Source organism: Humulus lupulus, chromosome 2, assembly GCF_963169125.1.
Source record: "Humulus lupulus chromosome 2, drHumLupu1.1, whole genome shotgun sequence".
Classification (NCBI taxonomy): domain Eukaryota; kingdom Viridiplantae; phylum Streptophyta; class Magnoliopsida; order Rosales; family Cannabaceae; genus Humulus; species Humulus lupulus.
The window spans coordinates 52,601,141-52,614,984 of NC_084794.1; the positions used below are offsets into that span (position 1 = coordinate 52,601,141).

The 13,844-nt window shown below is 33.0% G+C and overlaps 1 protein-coding gene and 2 long non-coding RNA genes across 3 annotated transcripts; all 3 read right to left on the reverse strand.

The window, feature by feature from the left end:
• Positions 1-2,087: 2,087 nt before the first annotated feature.
• On the reverse strand, positions 2,088-3,467 carry LOC133816027 (uncharacterized). Its single transcript, XR_009884970.1, has 6 exons — positions 3,416-3,467; positions 3,101-3,294; positions 2,784-2,837; positions 2,458-2,566; positions 2,299-2,340; positions 2,088-2,147 (listed from the first exon to the last, which is right to left on the reverse strand). It is a non-coding gene; the product is annotated as an uncharacterized LOC133816027 (long non-coding RNA).
• Positions 3,468-5,679: 2,212 nt separating this feature from the next.
• Positions 5,680-11,055, reverse strand: LOC133814256 (meiotic nuclear division protein 1 homolog). The gene is made up of 11 exons (XM_062247245.1): positions 10,968-11,055; positions 8,785-8,900; positions 7,630-7,710; positions 7,317-7,427; positions 7,076-7,114; positions 6,901-7,008; positions 6,736-6,798; positions 6,597-6,648; positions 6,440-6,484; positions 6,127-6,143; positions 5,680-5,766 (listed from the first exon to the last, which is right to left on the reverse strand). Exons 1-11 carry the CDS (start codon positions 11,053-11,055, stop codon positions 5,680-5,682), a joined length of 807 nt encoding a protein of 268 aa, XP_062103229.1.
• Positions 11,056-13,022: 1,967 nt separating this feature from the next.
• Positions 13,023-13,528, reverse strand: LOC133816029 (uncharacterized). Its single transcript, XR_009884971.1, has 3 exons — positions 13,457-13,528; positions 13,290-13,364; positions 13,023-13,198 (listed from the first exon to the last, which is right to left on the reverse strand). It is a non-coding gene; the product is annotated as an uncharacterized LOC133816029 (long non-coding RNA).
• Between the last annotated feature and the right edge of the window lie 316 nt (positions 13,529-13,844).

The window sequence follows — 13,844 nt, forward strand, 5'->3', positions numbered from 1 at the left end:
GCAGCTTTGAGTACGTTGAGGGCTTAGTCAAGGCTGTTTACTCCATTCAAACTTAGCTAAAAATGTGTAATTTCGTGTTTAAATATTCAGCGTGTGCCGATATATCGCAGCTATAGGGGGCGATATGTCGCAGCACGTAGATACGGAAAACACGAAACGATGCACGGTCGCCTCGGGCATACTGGCCCAGGCGATATATCGCCTACAGGGGGCGATATATCGCCTCCACCAGCATGAATTCAAATACTTTTGAATTCCTTTCCCTTCAGCCATTCAAACTCCTTCAACAGTCCAGCATCTTCTGAACGAGTCTTCAGCCTCGGCTGAACGATTATTCAAATGATTTTCACCTAAAAAGCCATTATTTTTATTCAAGTAAAATCAAGATATTTTCATTCCCAAACTCTATAAATAGGACCTAGTACCCAGCCATTATTCACCATTTGCTCTAAGTTCAGAGGCTGCTAGTGTTAAGTGAGTGTGAGAGTGTAAACACTTGGTTTGGGGAAAAACTATAAGCTTAAACATCATAAGCTTATCAAACACTTTGGGAAGTGAGTTCTATAGTATTTCGGTGAAGGTTAGAGTGATCTTGCAATCTTTGAGGTAAACCCAAAACTCTAGTTCCTTTCTGTATTTTATGTTATTTCTTTTCTCAAAACCTTCTACTCAGTCCCCTAACCTTATTCTTATTTTGGTTAGGGAATCCAAGCTCTTAAGCATATAAGTTGGTAAGTATGTTTTTATGGTTTAGTCTTTCCATATCTTTCATTTCATCTCCTCTCTTTAGACTCACTCTTTCTTATGGTTTTAGGAGTGTTCCAAAAGTCCCAACTCAGTCCATAATCTCGGTAACTTTGGTAAGGAAAATAGGCTAGAATCAACATGTTATGTGCTTATGTTATCTATATGATTTATGTTGTTAAAAGTGTTATGATATGTATATGTGTATGTTTGTAGGCTTGGGCATATGACCCATATGACTAACAAGACCCCAAATGGGTTATGGGCATATGACCTACTTAGCTAGTAGGACCCCACTAATCCCATGGGCATATGCTTGTTTAGTCTATGGGACCCCAAGTAATAATGGCCATTATAATAAGTGAATTATGTGTTATGATATGTCTTTACGTTATTATGAAATTATGTTTATGTTTATGACTATGTGTTAGATTTTCCTTGCTGGGCATTAGGCTCATTCCTTTCTGTTTATGTGCAGGAAATAAGCTTTAGAGGCGGAAAGATTCGTGACGCTTAGAGGATGTGTATCGATGGTGAATGGAGTCAAGGGGCCGAGCGTTATTCGATTCGAGGATGTAGTCTTGTTTATGCTTTTATGGTTTTAAATGTATTTTTCGCATTTTCTATGTAACTCTTTTTAGTTTTTAAGTTATTTTTTGTTTTAAAGACAATGGGTACCCATATCCTACTTATTTTATGAAAGTAACCTTTGTTTCCACAAGTTTCAATAAAATTATGGTATTTCCGCAAAAATGTAAGTTTTATGTATAGATTCGTTAATGGTCCAAGTAGTCTAGATTAGTGGGTCGTTACACACTAGAATGAAAATAGGAAAAAAAAACAATTAATTACATCAAAACTTCAAAAATCCCATCAACTAGCCTCTACAATTTTATTTTTTTGCATGAATTATAAGATTCAAAAGAATGATACACAAGAAATTGCCTAATGTCACATCTAGCATGATACACAATCCAGAGAAAAGTAATAGATTATATGCTATAATGCTATGTAGTCCACCTTCTCACTGATTATTCTTACTTAAAAAAAAACTTTTGTGAGGCTTGAACAATATGAGAACCTAATATTTCATAGCAGAGCAACATCACAGATATTAGGCCCAGAACGCAACCTGATCGTTACAATGGCAGAGCATTAATCAACAATGGTCTGCAAAGCAACAGCACAAAGTCCAATCTTTCATAGCAGAGCAACATCACAAAGTCCAATCTTTCAAATATATGCAGCAGTAACAACAATGGCAGAGCATTAATCAATTAACAACTCAATCACAGAACACTAATCGAACGGTTAAGCATAAATATTCATAGAAGTGATCTAACCTTCTCAGTAGATCCAAACTGTACTAGTCCTCGTGGTTCAACCGGTACTACCACAATGGTCTGCAAAGTGAGTTTGATTGTTAATAATTCTGAGTTGTGAGCTAGAATTGAACAACTTTGACAACATATGAAAAGAAACCATAAAATTTATAACACAAGTTTCTACCATACTAATCTCAATTAAAGTACTCAAAAAGAAAAAAAATTGTACCTTTATTCCAGAGGAAAACTGATAGCAAACCTCAGAATCATCCTGTAGAGTGAAAGAAAATTCACAAAATAAGCAAACATAACAAGAATTCTAACTTAAAAAAATTCAACATATGTATGTGATTTCAACTCTAAAAACTGAAAAAGAAAGAAGAAATACCTGAAATGTGTGTTTATTTTCAGTAGATCTGAAAGAATTCCATTCCCCACTTGGCCCATCAGCTTGAATCCATTGGTACTTCCCATTTAAAGCAGTTTGACCAATAATTCTACATTGACACATATACAAACAACAAACATTAATGTATAGTTTTATGAAAATTCAGAGAAGCATCAAAATATGAGCAATGCAGAAAAAAGAGCACATAGTCCAACCATGGAAAACAGAAAAATTATATAAGTTTCATGCAAGTCAATACCTGAAATCAAGAATTTCAACATCTAGGAGTAATTATACACAATTATGTTAGGAAAAGAGATGCTTACCTCCCATGTAAAAAGAAGGCTGACTTTTGCCCTTTCCTTTCCTGTGTTCACCAACTGAAAACAGACAAAGTCTACTAAGTAACTTTCTAATAACAACAATATCAAATTCGTAAATTTATGACTAAAATATCATATTCTAGATCATGCTGAAATATTCACACACTTGTTTAAGTTACACTTGTATAGAATTTAAAAATAAAGGTTATATTTCTGTATTAATTATACTCATGCTAAAAATTCCTACACAATCTAATGCATCAAATTTTAACAATAAGACCTACTTCTAACATTCGATATGAAAATACCAAGTTACCAACCTAATAGCTTCAGGATCATTTTTTAAAGCCTGCAAATGCTCAGAATTGGTTGACAGACCACCATTGGAAGACACTCTCTCTGTTTTACCTGAGTCACTGATGTCTCGTGATTGTGACTGAACACTGTGTTGATGAACGTTTAATGTCATAAGAAGCTGCACTCTCATCTTCATTTATCTCTTCAATTACTAAGCCTAAAAATCAATAAAAAATAAAATGAAACTTACAAAGTTTAACATAAAGCTTCATACGAACTTCATGCAAAGTAATGAACTAACATCAATTGAAAATAAAATAAGTACAAAATTAACAAACCTCTTGGTGCACGTGCACCTCCCTCCTTCAGTAATCTTTCCTCGGCATCCCTGTTAAAACAATATATGCTAGTTAAAAAAAGAAAAAGAAGGAACAATTGATGTTAATCTGCTATAACAAAGTCCAAGAAGATCATTCACAAGAAATCACACCTCAAGACCTCTGCAATTGTTTCATCATCAGGAGAAACTTCATGAGCCTTGATAAGATCAGAGAGAGCATCCTAACAACAAGAATTTCCCCCAATGGTTAGCAGGGCAATTGCATAAACATCCTTTAGAAGACATTTATTATAAGCATTATTTTCTGAAACAATTTTTTTATTATAAGATCAGAACTGATAGATTGAAAATGAGAAAATACAAAAGCAATATTAGATAACAAACAGTCCTCTAGCTTTGGTGCTATTATTATAAATGTCTTGATTATTAATCATAGTTGACTGATATATAGTATAATAGAAAGCAAAAGGAAGACAACTCAATACCTCAGAACCATCTTTTATGCATTCATTAAACTGCTTTATTTTCAAGTAACATGACATCAAGTTTAGTGAGCATGCCAACTGTAGTGCTTGAACTTTCGATGATGGAATGCCTTTTAGGTTCTTTTTTGCCTAAGATTTCAAAGATGAAAAGTACTAATCATACTCAAAAACCAAAAGTTCACACTGAAAGTAGAGAAAGTTCTCTTCAAGTAGGCCAAAGTAACAGTAAATATACTCACAAGACAGTACTTCTGCAAGGCATCATTGTACTTTCCCTGGCTACGAAGCTCATTTCCCTGCCAAATTATATGCAAAACAAGTGTGAATGAAGACAATGAAGACAGACTAGGGGAATCTACGAACACTTTATGAAATATATGTTCCACTATATAATCGAATGGCTGATCATTGATGTTCTAATCAGTTCTTAATCAACAAAAAATGATTAAATAAATCAAATTGCGGGTAAGAGTTTTTTAAAGACAGTATTTGATTTTTTTCCCCTCTAGAAGCAGAAACATTGCAGATCAAGTGATATAGTTAAGATTTTCTAAGATTAAAAGCAGTTATTTCTCTACTAACAAGAACATTGCAGATCAAGTGATACAGTTAAGCTTTCTAAAATTAACATCAGTTGTTTAAGAACATTACAGACCAAATGATCTAGTTAAGATTTTTTTTTTCAAGATTTTAGAGCTTAAAAAAAAGAAGAAAAAAAAGTCTTTTGCTCTTTTTTTAGCACACCTTTTTCGCCATCTTTTTCATCAGTATGTAGTTTCTTTGAGTTTGTCGAACTTTTAAGAAACATATAAATCACTCTTAATGTGGAAAAACAGAGATTGATAATCAAATTGTTAGTTTACGCATTCTTCATTTCATTCTAACTCTATAATCCACTCTTCATTCCATGTTCAGAAAATCAGAAATAGTAGAGGAGTATCACTATAAGAAACAAAAAATGGAAAACTGCCCGTCCTCTAAGTCACACTAATAATTTTTTTAAGCTATAAACGAAACTACTATATAGGATTTGGGCCACAACTTTCCTATCAGTAAGAGGGTTAAAGCTTATGGAAGGTAGTTGTTTCAATTGAGGCATCTAGCCAACTTGCATAGGCCTCATCTCTACAGAAAGCAATGAAAAAGATTTCCCTATAAATTGCTGAAGGTTTTCCTTTCATCTCTAAAGGGAACCACAAGCGAGTTTGGCAAATAGGTTCCTGATCTAAAGGTCTCAGGTATACATATCCTATAACTATAATAATGGGGTATTCTTTCCCTTTTAAGTACTTTCTGCTCCCTGTTTATCAAAACGAAAGTTAAGATTGCTAACATCCTGTGGTGCTAGTAATTATTAATAAAGTTGGTGTACCAAACAAATAAAATAGTTCATTTCGTTTTGGCAGCACTACAAATGACAAAATCCACGCTACCCTCTAAGTCAATAAAACAAAAGTTAATGAATTTAACGTTCAAAATGTATTGAGAATAGAACTTAAGCTTAGGCATACTATCTTTCATCGTGTAGGTGGCCAACTTAATGCAATGCTTACTGAGCCATAAAAATTAAGAATCTTAATGTTAACATTAAAATTGCTCAAAATGCAAAAGTAAAAGATCAGAAAAAACAAACTTGTTTCTTCAGCAATCGAGCTCCATTCAATTCATAAGTGATTTGGGCATCAAGACGTGTACGCATAGCTGCTATCTCTTCAGGTGTTGAGTTAGCCATCTTCTCTCCAATCTCAGCCATCTCCTCTGGACGGGTATGCTTAAACTATTCTGCTGCATTCTTCAGGTCTTCAGGCCTCAAGTTCTTCATGCCTTCAGAGGCCATCTTTAATAACTTCGGATTAGACAACATCTGCAGCGCCAGTTAGGAAAAATTACCATCACAACCATAACCAGTTAGGAGATCATAGGCGAATTCTAATAAAACCAAAACCCCAATTATCAATGAAAGTCTTATAAGAATGTTTTAACCCCACGATACAATGAGCATAACATAGAAGTAACAAATATAATGTTTCATGACCTAATTTGGAAAAATATCATGAACAAACCAAAAAACTATTACAAACATACCCACTTCTCAGATTTAATAAATTCTCTTTACTTTGACAAAAAAAAATCCAACCAATTTAACTTTTAATTATAAGTGTCCCATTTTACTAATAATAAAATAAAAAAGAATACTACATGGTCCTTGCATTCTCATTTTTACTGTTCCAGTCAGTATCTCTAAAAGAAACAACAGAAAAGCAAAGGGCAGAACAAAGACAAGGACAAAACAATTAACCAAAATAGGCACCAACAAGGTATATAAATCATAATGTCAATGTCCACCAACTCCAACCTTGCACTGACATAATCAAATCAAATCAAATCCAATGAACTCTTTGGCCTACGAAAATAAAGTAACTACAAAAGAAGAAGCTTTAAGAAGAAAAATGGTTATACATGGTCATCAACTTATTCTTAGTGGGAAAAACTGGGCTTAAAATTTGCTAAAAAGAAACAATGCATGAATTAAATACCCGTCCATCTGTTAGCTGCTGAATGAGCAACTTCAATTGCACTTCCTGCCGGTGTAATAACCACAATTAGTATGCATAACAAAGAAGCTATCTAGTATCAAGCAGTTAATCTCAATTAACAGTATCTAGAGTTTAGACCTAAGAAGAAAGTCTGAACTCATTGCTTCAAAGGCAGCTGGATCATTGTCCGCATATTGTTCCATTTCTTCCTAAAAATAATAACAAAATGCAATTAGAAACTCAAAGCAAAGTTAGAATCCTTGGCTACATTAAGGAATGCCAAATCATTTAACAACCTTCAGCTCAGTATGCTTTTGCTGAATGGATTTCAACTCATTTAAAGCCTCCTCTCTTTCATCCTGGAAAATGCTAACATGTCAAACAAATAATAACCTAAGAGTTCATTTCTATAAACTAGTTCAAACCCTGGTAAGACATATAGGGTCTTTAAGGATGCTCACAGATGCCTCTCGCCCCTTCTTTAACGATTCACACTGCTCAGCAAGTTCTGCAAACCGCTTCTTACTACTATGAAGATCGGATTCAAGTTTGCGAGTTACATTTCTCAGCTGCCCAATGTTTCAATATCAGTACAAGATAAAGTAGTTACATGATTTATAAGGGCACCAAATTTACCTGATTTCCAGCACAGCTAGGAAGACTCCAAAAATACACCTGGAATTTTAAAAAACTCACAATTAGAAAAAACTCCCAATATAAACAAGTTGTAAAATAGTTTCACATCAACACGCAATTGTTGCTATCTGTTTTCTCTGCAGTGTCAACATAAACATAGAAGTCTCACTTAGTCTACTAAAAAACAGCTTCAAGGTAAACTACCTAAATATCCAAAACTTTACAAACACATCAAACTTACAGAGGTTCCTATCTTGTCTTTTGAAACAAGATCATTGTCCACTAGACTTTGGACAACATCTTTCATAGACTGGGTAATCACACCTTTCTTTGGTCCTAATTTCTCAAGTTCCTTAAGTTGAAACCAACAATAAAATCAAGACAAGTCTTCCATTTTATTATGAAAACAAAGAAAAAAAATCTCAATGCATTTTAAAAAAAAATCATATACTTCTTCGAGGAGATTGTTTATAAATTTATTATTAATATACCATGGTCATGAAATAACCAATAAAAAATTATAGAGAATTACATATATAAAATGGAATGCTCACAAGGAAGAAGTCTTGAGAATCGTAAAATATTTGAAGAATTTTCTCACGCTTCTCTTCCAGCGAAAGACCTCTTTTCTTTGACTGTAATAAAAACCAATAATTAAAATTATTAAGAAAAAATATTCTGAATGAATAAAACACTAAATTAAACTGTCGATACTTTATTAAATTATAAGAAAGCAAATAAAATGTAGATAATAAGTATGTAATATCACTGAATCAACGACATCTAGAATCTAGATTAATATGAGTATAATAATTACTTAGAAGTCATCTAAGATTCAAAGCCATGTATCTTTTCATCAATCAAACAAAGCAGAAAACTAAAGATCGAGAATTAGGGTCCATGCCCCTATTTCCTCTTTAGTTTCTCTAATTTAAGCTTCGATGTTCTTCAAGAACTCAGAAACCCAAGAACTAAAATTGGGATTTTGAGTCATTTTTTCACAACATTTCAACAAATCAGAGGTAAAATTGGTTAACCCAAAGCCTAGAATATATCAAATCAACATAGAAATGCTAAGTCTACCTATATCAAATCAGAATGAAGAAGAGAGAGAAGAAAGGGAGCTAGAGAGAGAGCAAGGGAAAAGAATTTGGTGATGGTGACGAGAACATTACCTGATTTCAATGTTCAAAGACAGTGGAAGGATCCATCCATCAACCTTTCTATCTCCACAGCGCTGATCTGCACTTTCCACCTAGTTCACTGACCTCACGAGTCTGATTTGGCCAAAGCCTCTAGGGAAGATCATGCCTCCTATATCGCCTTCAAATGTGGTGTAGATTGTCTTTCATGAAGGGGAGTGAGAGACCGAGAGAGATAGGTCCAGGAAATGAGACACGGGAAATGGCAAATGAGACACTGGAAATGGGTATACCAGGAAGAGAAATAGAGAAGAAAATGAGACACGGGAGAGTATACCAGGAAGAGAAAGAGAGAAGAAAATGAGGGAAATGGGTATACAGGAAATGGGTACACGGGAGTCTACTGTAGAAAAAACTTAGTGATTTGGCGCTATTTTATTTTCCCTTGCCGCCTCAAATTTTCTTAATATACAATAACTCTTTTTAAATAGTATTATAATGATGTGTTATGGTAATGTGTGTTTGGTGTAATGAAGAAAAAAAAAAGCAAAAACAATCTCTTAGTACTTGATGAGAATGATCAAGAAACAAAAATACTGTATCATTATTTTGCAACTTCAGAAGTTCAATCTTCCAACTTCTAGATAGCCATAAGTTATCCACCACCCAATAAAATCCCCATCCTAAGAGAAACCAGTAAAATCCAGTAATAAAAAAGATAGAAGCAACTAGCAACGATTGCAGAAGACATAAAACTCCTAAAAGGAACACAACCTTTTGTTCAGGTAAAAATATAGTGATCAACCTGAAAGATAATAGTAAAGGTGAAGAACATTTAAGTCACGATCTACCATCAGTGTAATCTTCCACAAATGTATTGCAGCACTATTTAATTAGCAAAGAATTGCATAATTGGTATATTCAAATTTAGCATAAAAATACAACATGAGAAAGGTAAAGTTTGCATTAACTGAAAATGAATTATCCAATAAAGAAAAAGATAGGGATGAAATGAGAGTGGAATCAGTGGATGACCATAAAAATCTGAAAACAAAAAACATAGAGAAAGCTGTAATAATTTGTTCAATTTTCAAGGCCCCATTTGTAGATAACAGTTCATTATTTTGAACGCTATGACAATTACATTTAATGCTTACAATATAATACCACTAAGGCCTACATGTTTGAAACATATATTCCATGAAAACATGAGAGATTAGTCAGGCCATAAATCAAATCCATCTTGCTCAACATGTAGGTACAAATCCCAGAAAACTCTAGCAACACTCTTCTTCCTAATATCTCTCTCTCTCTCATTTCTTAGCATGTAGAAAAAAAAAGTTAGTATCCTAATACTAAATTATAATTTTTTGTAATAAGATTCCACATGAACATAGAGCAATGCGAACAATGCTCTTTTTCTCACTATCTTCTACAATTTACACTCCTCTCATTACCTGACAAGAGCAATAAAAAGTTAATGTCTTAATATTAATTTTCATCTTATGGTAATAAGATTTCACATGTCAAGAAATAAGAAGGAATTTTCATCTTATGGTAACATTGTCTAGTTGTTTGAGGCATTTTCTCAAACATCTAATGTGCATTAGATCTGAGAAACAGAGAATGATAAAAGAAATAAATTCCTAGTACTCATAAAGTCAACCTAAAATACTTATTAAATAAAAGCCTAAATACACGGATATAGCTGTGTTGTGAAAATTGATTCAATTAAAATGTGCACGTGTACACAGTCACAAAACAAGTAATAAAGTAGTAAGTATTCAAGATCGTCTCCACAGGGATTGCAAATTAAAACTAAATGCAAAAACTAATTACTAAACAATTACACTAGTGAACAATTTGAATGTCTTTGATTTTCCAAATTAACCCAATAAAAAGAAAGTAAAATTACTCCAAGTAAACTGAACAAGAACCTTGAGAGAAATATATAAATTTTAAAATGGACTTGAATCATTGAATCCCCCTATATTATTTTTCCTGAACACATTGCGAACGTATTGCTGTAGCAATTTTCTAGCGAAACTCACAGGATAACAAAAAGTTCATTTAACACGCATAAAACTTTCCCAAATCTTATGACCTTAATTCTTCTACCTAATTAAACATATTCCTATGCAAAAATCAGATTTAAGAATGCAATCACAGTTCACTTCTCATATGTTACACAAGGTAATTAACATATCCCTATATTAATTACTAACATAACCTAACCTAGATTATGACTTGTGTCATTCAAGCTTTTCCTATTACATTCAACCTTTCCAGCATTAAATATAATTACAATAACTTGCCATTGCTGGCCAAACAACAACAAGAAATCAATTTAAGCACACTTGAATGATTAAGGGAGATTTTACTAAAATAAAGTGCAAGAAATGGATAGATTATAAAATAGGGTTCATCAACAATTCAAGCCACCAAGAAATTAGTTCATGGCTGATTTCATATACATTAATTCATAATCAAAACAGCCCATAATATTAAGTTAAAATCCAACTCAAAAATTAATACAATAGAGTTTAGAAAGAGGAGAAAAACAAATCCAAATGATGCTTGAGTTTCTTTGGTTGGCCTCCTTCTTTCTTGAACCTCTCTTCTATTTCTTCCTGGCGTTTTTATCTGATATTCTCTCCTGGTTTTCTTTGCCAAAAATGGCTGCTGGTTGTATGTTACGGCTGGAGCATTATTTTGGTATATTAGGTTTTCTTCTTCTCCTCCAAAAGTACCATAATGCCCCTCTTTTTCTCCCAAAACATAAAGTCTTCTTTCTCTTTTGTCCTTTTCTCCAAAATGCTGATTAATTCCAACTGCCATTGCCACATCAGCCGAAATATAAGCTTGCCTCTTGACTGCCACATGTTCCCTCCTCCAAAATACACCTGATCACAATGCTTCAGTTTTGTTGCAGCAATCCTGAATATTCAGCCATCAACACATAAATTCATCACAATAAATTAATATGCTAACTCATTCCTTTGTGCACATATCTATCCATGAAATCATTATCTTTAACCCAAAAGCTATTAAAAACTAAAAATAATTACACTTAATTAAAATAATGAAAACATCAAAGATAGCTACAAAAACTAAAAATAAACTAACATCACCCACGATTTTTTCACAATTATAAATTCAAAAGCACATGAAATAACTCTTTATTCAAGAGTTATCAAGCTGCATCAAAATTGGTATGATAAATGCATCTGCAATTGAACTTTTCTCCCCTGACATGCATACTCTATAAATTCCTCTTGAAGACACAAATGTACAATTCCTCTTGTATCAACTAAACTCCCTAAAGCATTCTAATGCTTACCAAACATAATACTTTTTTTTTAAATCTATTAGATTTTAGTGTTGTTATTAACACAATAACAAGTTAACTAAATCTTTGTTAAGACAAATATTAACATAACAAACCAACAAAATTATAGTTTGAAGGGCACCATCAAACCATTTTTCGAACCGAAAGATGCACATTTACACAATCCACCAGCTTGATGCAACTTATTTTACAATAACCACTGTCAAACATACTTAATAAATTAAACATGTTTACAATTAAAGTGTAAATAAAAGCTGCTCAAACAAATGGTTTCTCTTCAATGATTTTAATTGCTAGTGCAGGATCCTTGGGTTAAAGTTTCTGAACAACAAGCCTAAAATGAATAAACTGCTTAAGTTGCACAAGACAAAACATGAATGAAGAAACCTAACCTCAACAGAGCATTGTCTATCAAAGATAGTTAGAGCACATGTTTAGACTCTTCATAAGAAATACCATCAAAGAATTCCATTAAGTAACAAGGCACCAGCCAAATTGAAATCAGATTTAAACAACTATTTACTAGTAATACCTAAATTAATAAGATGCTCTGAGACTTCAGTACTTAGCTCATAGATATTTAATTACTGGATATGCCATTAGCCAAGTTGATGAACCAGAACAAGTAAAAACATAGTCTAGTTGATTAAATGCAAAACTTTTCTCTAAACCAAACTACTGGTCAACATAGATTTGTGGAATTAATTTCTCGTTTATGAACCAATGACGGGAGTAAAACTAGAATTCATGTAAATAACAATTGTTAAAGCTTACGAGTTGTTTTCATGACCAGATATGCTCTGAAAGTAATTGCTGATAAAAAAAAGAAGTTAAAAGACACAAATATATTCAATTTTGAAATGCTTATGGTTCAATGAATATGGAAATAAATGAAAGAAAGAAAGGAAGGAACTCTTACAAATGATCTTGACAAGTTTATGGTTCAGATATCTCCGAAAAGTTATTGTAAGATATATCTATGTTCCTGAACACAGTAAGAAACTTCATCATTAGCTAAATAATTTAAGTGACTTTGTTTTCGTATTGGCACAATTATCTTCTTTGTTACATCTTCTGTTTATTAGGATAATATATCAAAAAAATTTATTTTCAACAGTTAAAGAGTGAGCTTAGAGTTGGGGTTTGTAGGTCATCATTCTTCTTGGTAATTTTGGTTTGGTTTACACATTTTTATAAAACATAGCATTGGTAACTTACATGGGTGCATCTCCGAATATGTTCCTCCACGCTGGAATAGGGCCACTGAGTAAGTTACTTGTTAAATATCTATTCAATGTGCAACACCATAGCATAAGAGAAGTTTAATTATAAAGAAAAGAGTAATAAAAAAAAAGGGGACCAATGAAGTTTGAGTTACTTACATATAAAAAGGTAATATTTGAAAAGTTGGAAGTGGCCCTTCTAGTTTATTAAAGCTAAGATCCCTGCAAAATAAAGATCTTAGATGTCTGTTAAATTCGCTAAAGATTAAGTGTTTAAATTCCAAGGAAATGCTATACAGGAATAGAAAATTTGACAAGAGAATAATCGAACAATTACAAGACATCTAGCCTTCTCGAATAAAGAATATGTTCAGAGATATTTCCTCTTAAATTACAGCTCCTCATTGTCCTGCAATTTCAAACATGGTCCAATAATTTAAAAAATAATCAAATATTAGGTTGAGTTCCATCACAAAATTTTATGTATATATGGAGCTTACAACTTAGAAAGGTCTGTCATTTTACTCAAGTCGGGAAAATCTGATGAGTTCTCCCCATTTAAGTCAGTTATACTTCTGCAAAGATTGCCTCATCACAAACGAAGTTAGCAAGCATATATATTAATATCTAAAGGAGACAGAAAAGTAGATAATGAAAAAGAACTTACAACTCTCTTAAGTATGCCAAGGTAGAAATACTAGGAGGAATTGGCCCACTGAAACCACTTGCTTCCATCTCTCTGTGGAGAGTAGCATGTAAAATCAATGTAAATTTCTCATAAATTTTGAAAACCAACAAAGAGATCAGTAACTCTTACACATAATGAAGTTGTTTCCAATTGCCAAACTCAGGTATCCTTCCTGTGACGTAGTTACTACTGATGCTACTGCAATGGAAAACATGACTCACCAAGATTAACGTGACGATTGTTGAACCAAAATATGTTGGTTCATTTGAGCTATGAAGTTATAGTACACATTGTCACTTACAGCGTGTATAAGTTGGAGAGATTGGTGAGAGACAGAGGGAACTGTCCAGTGAGATTGTTTGCATTT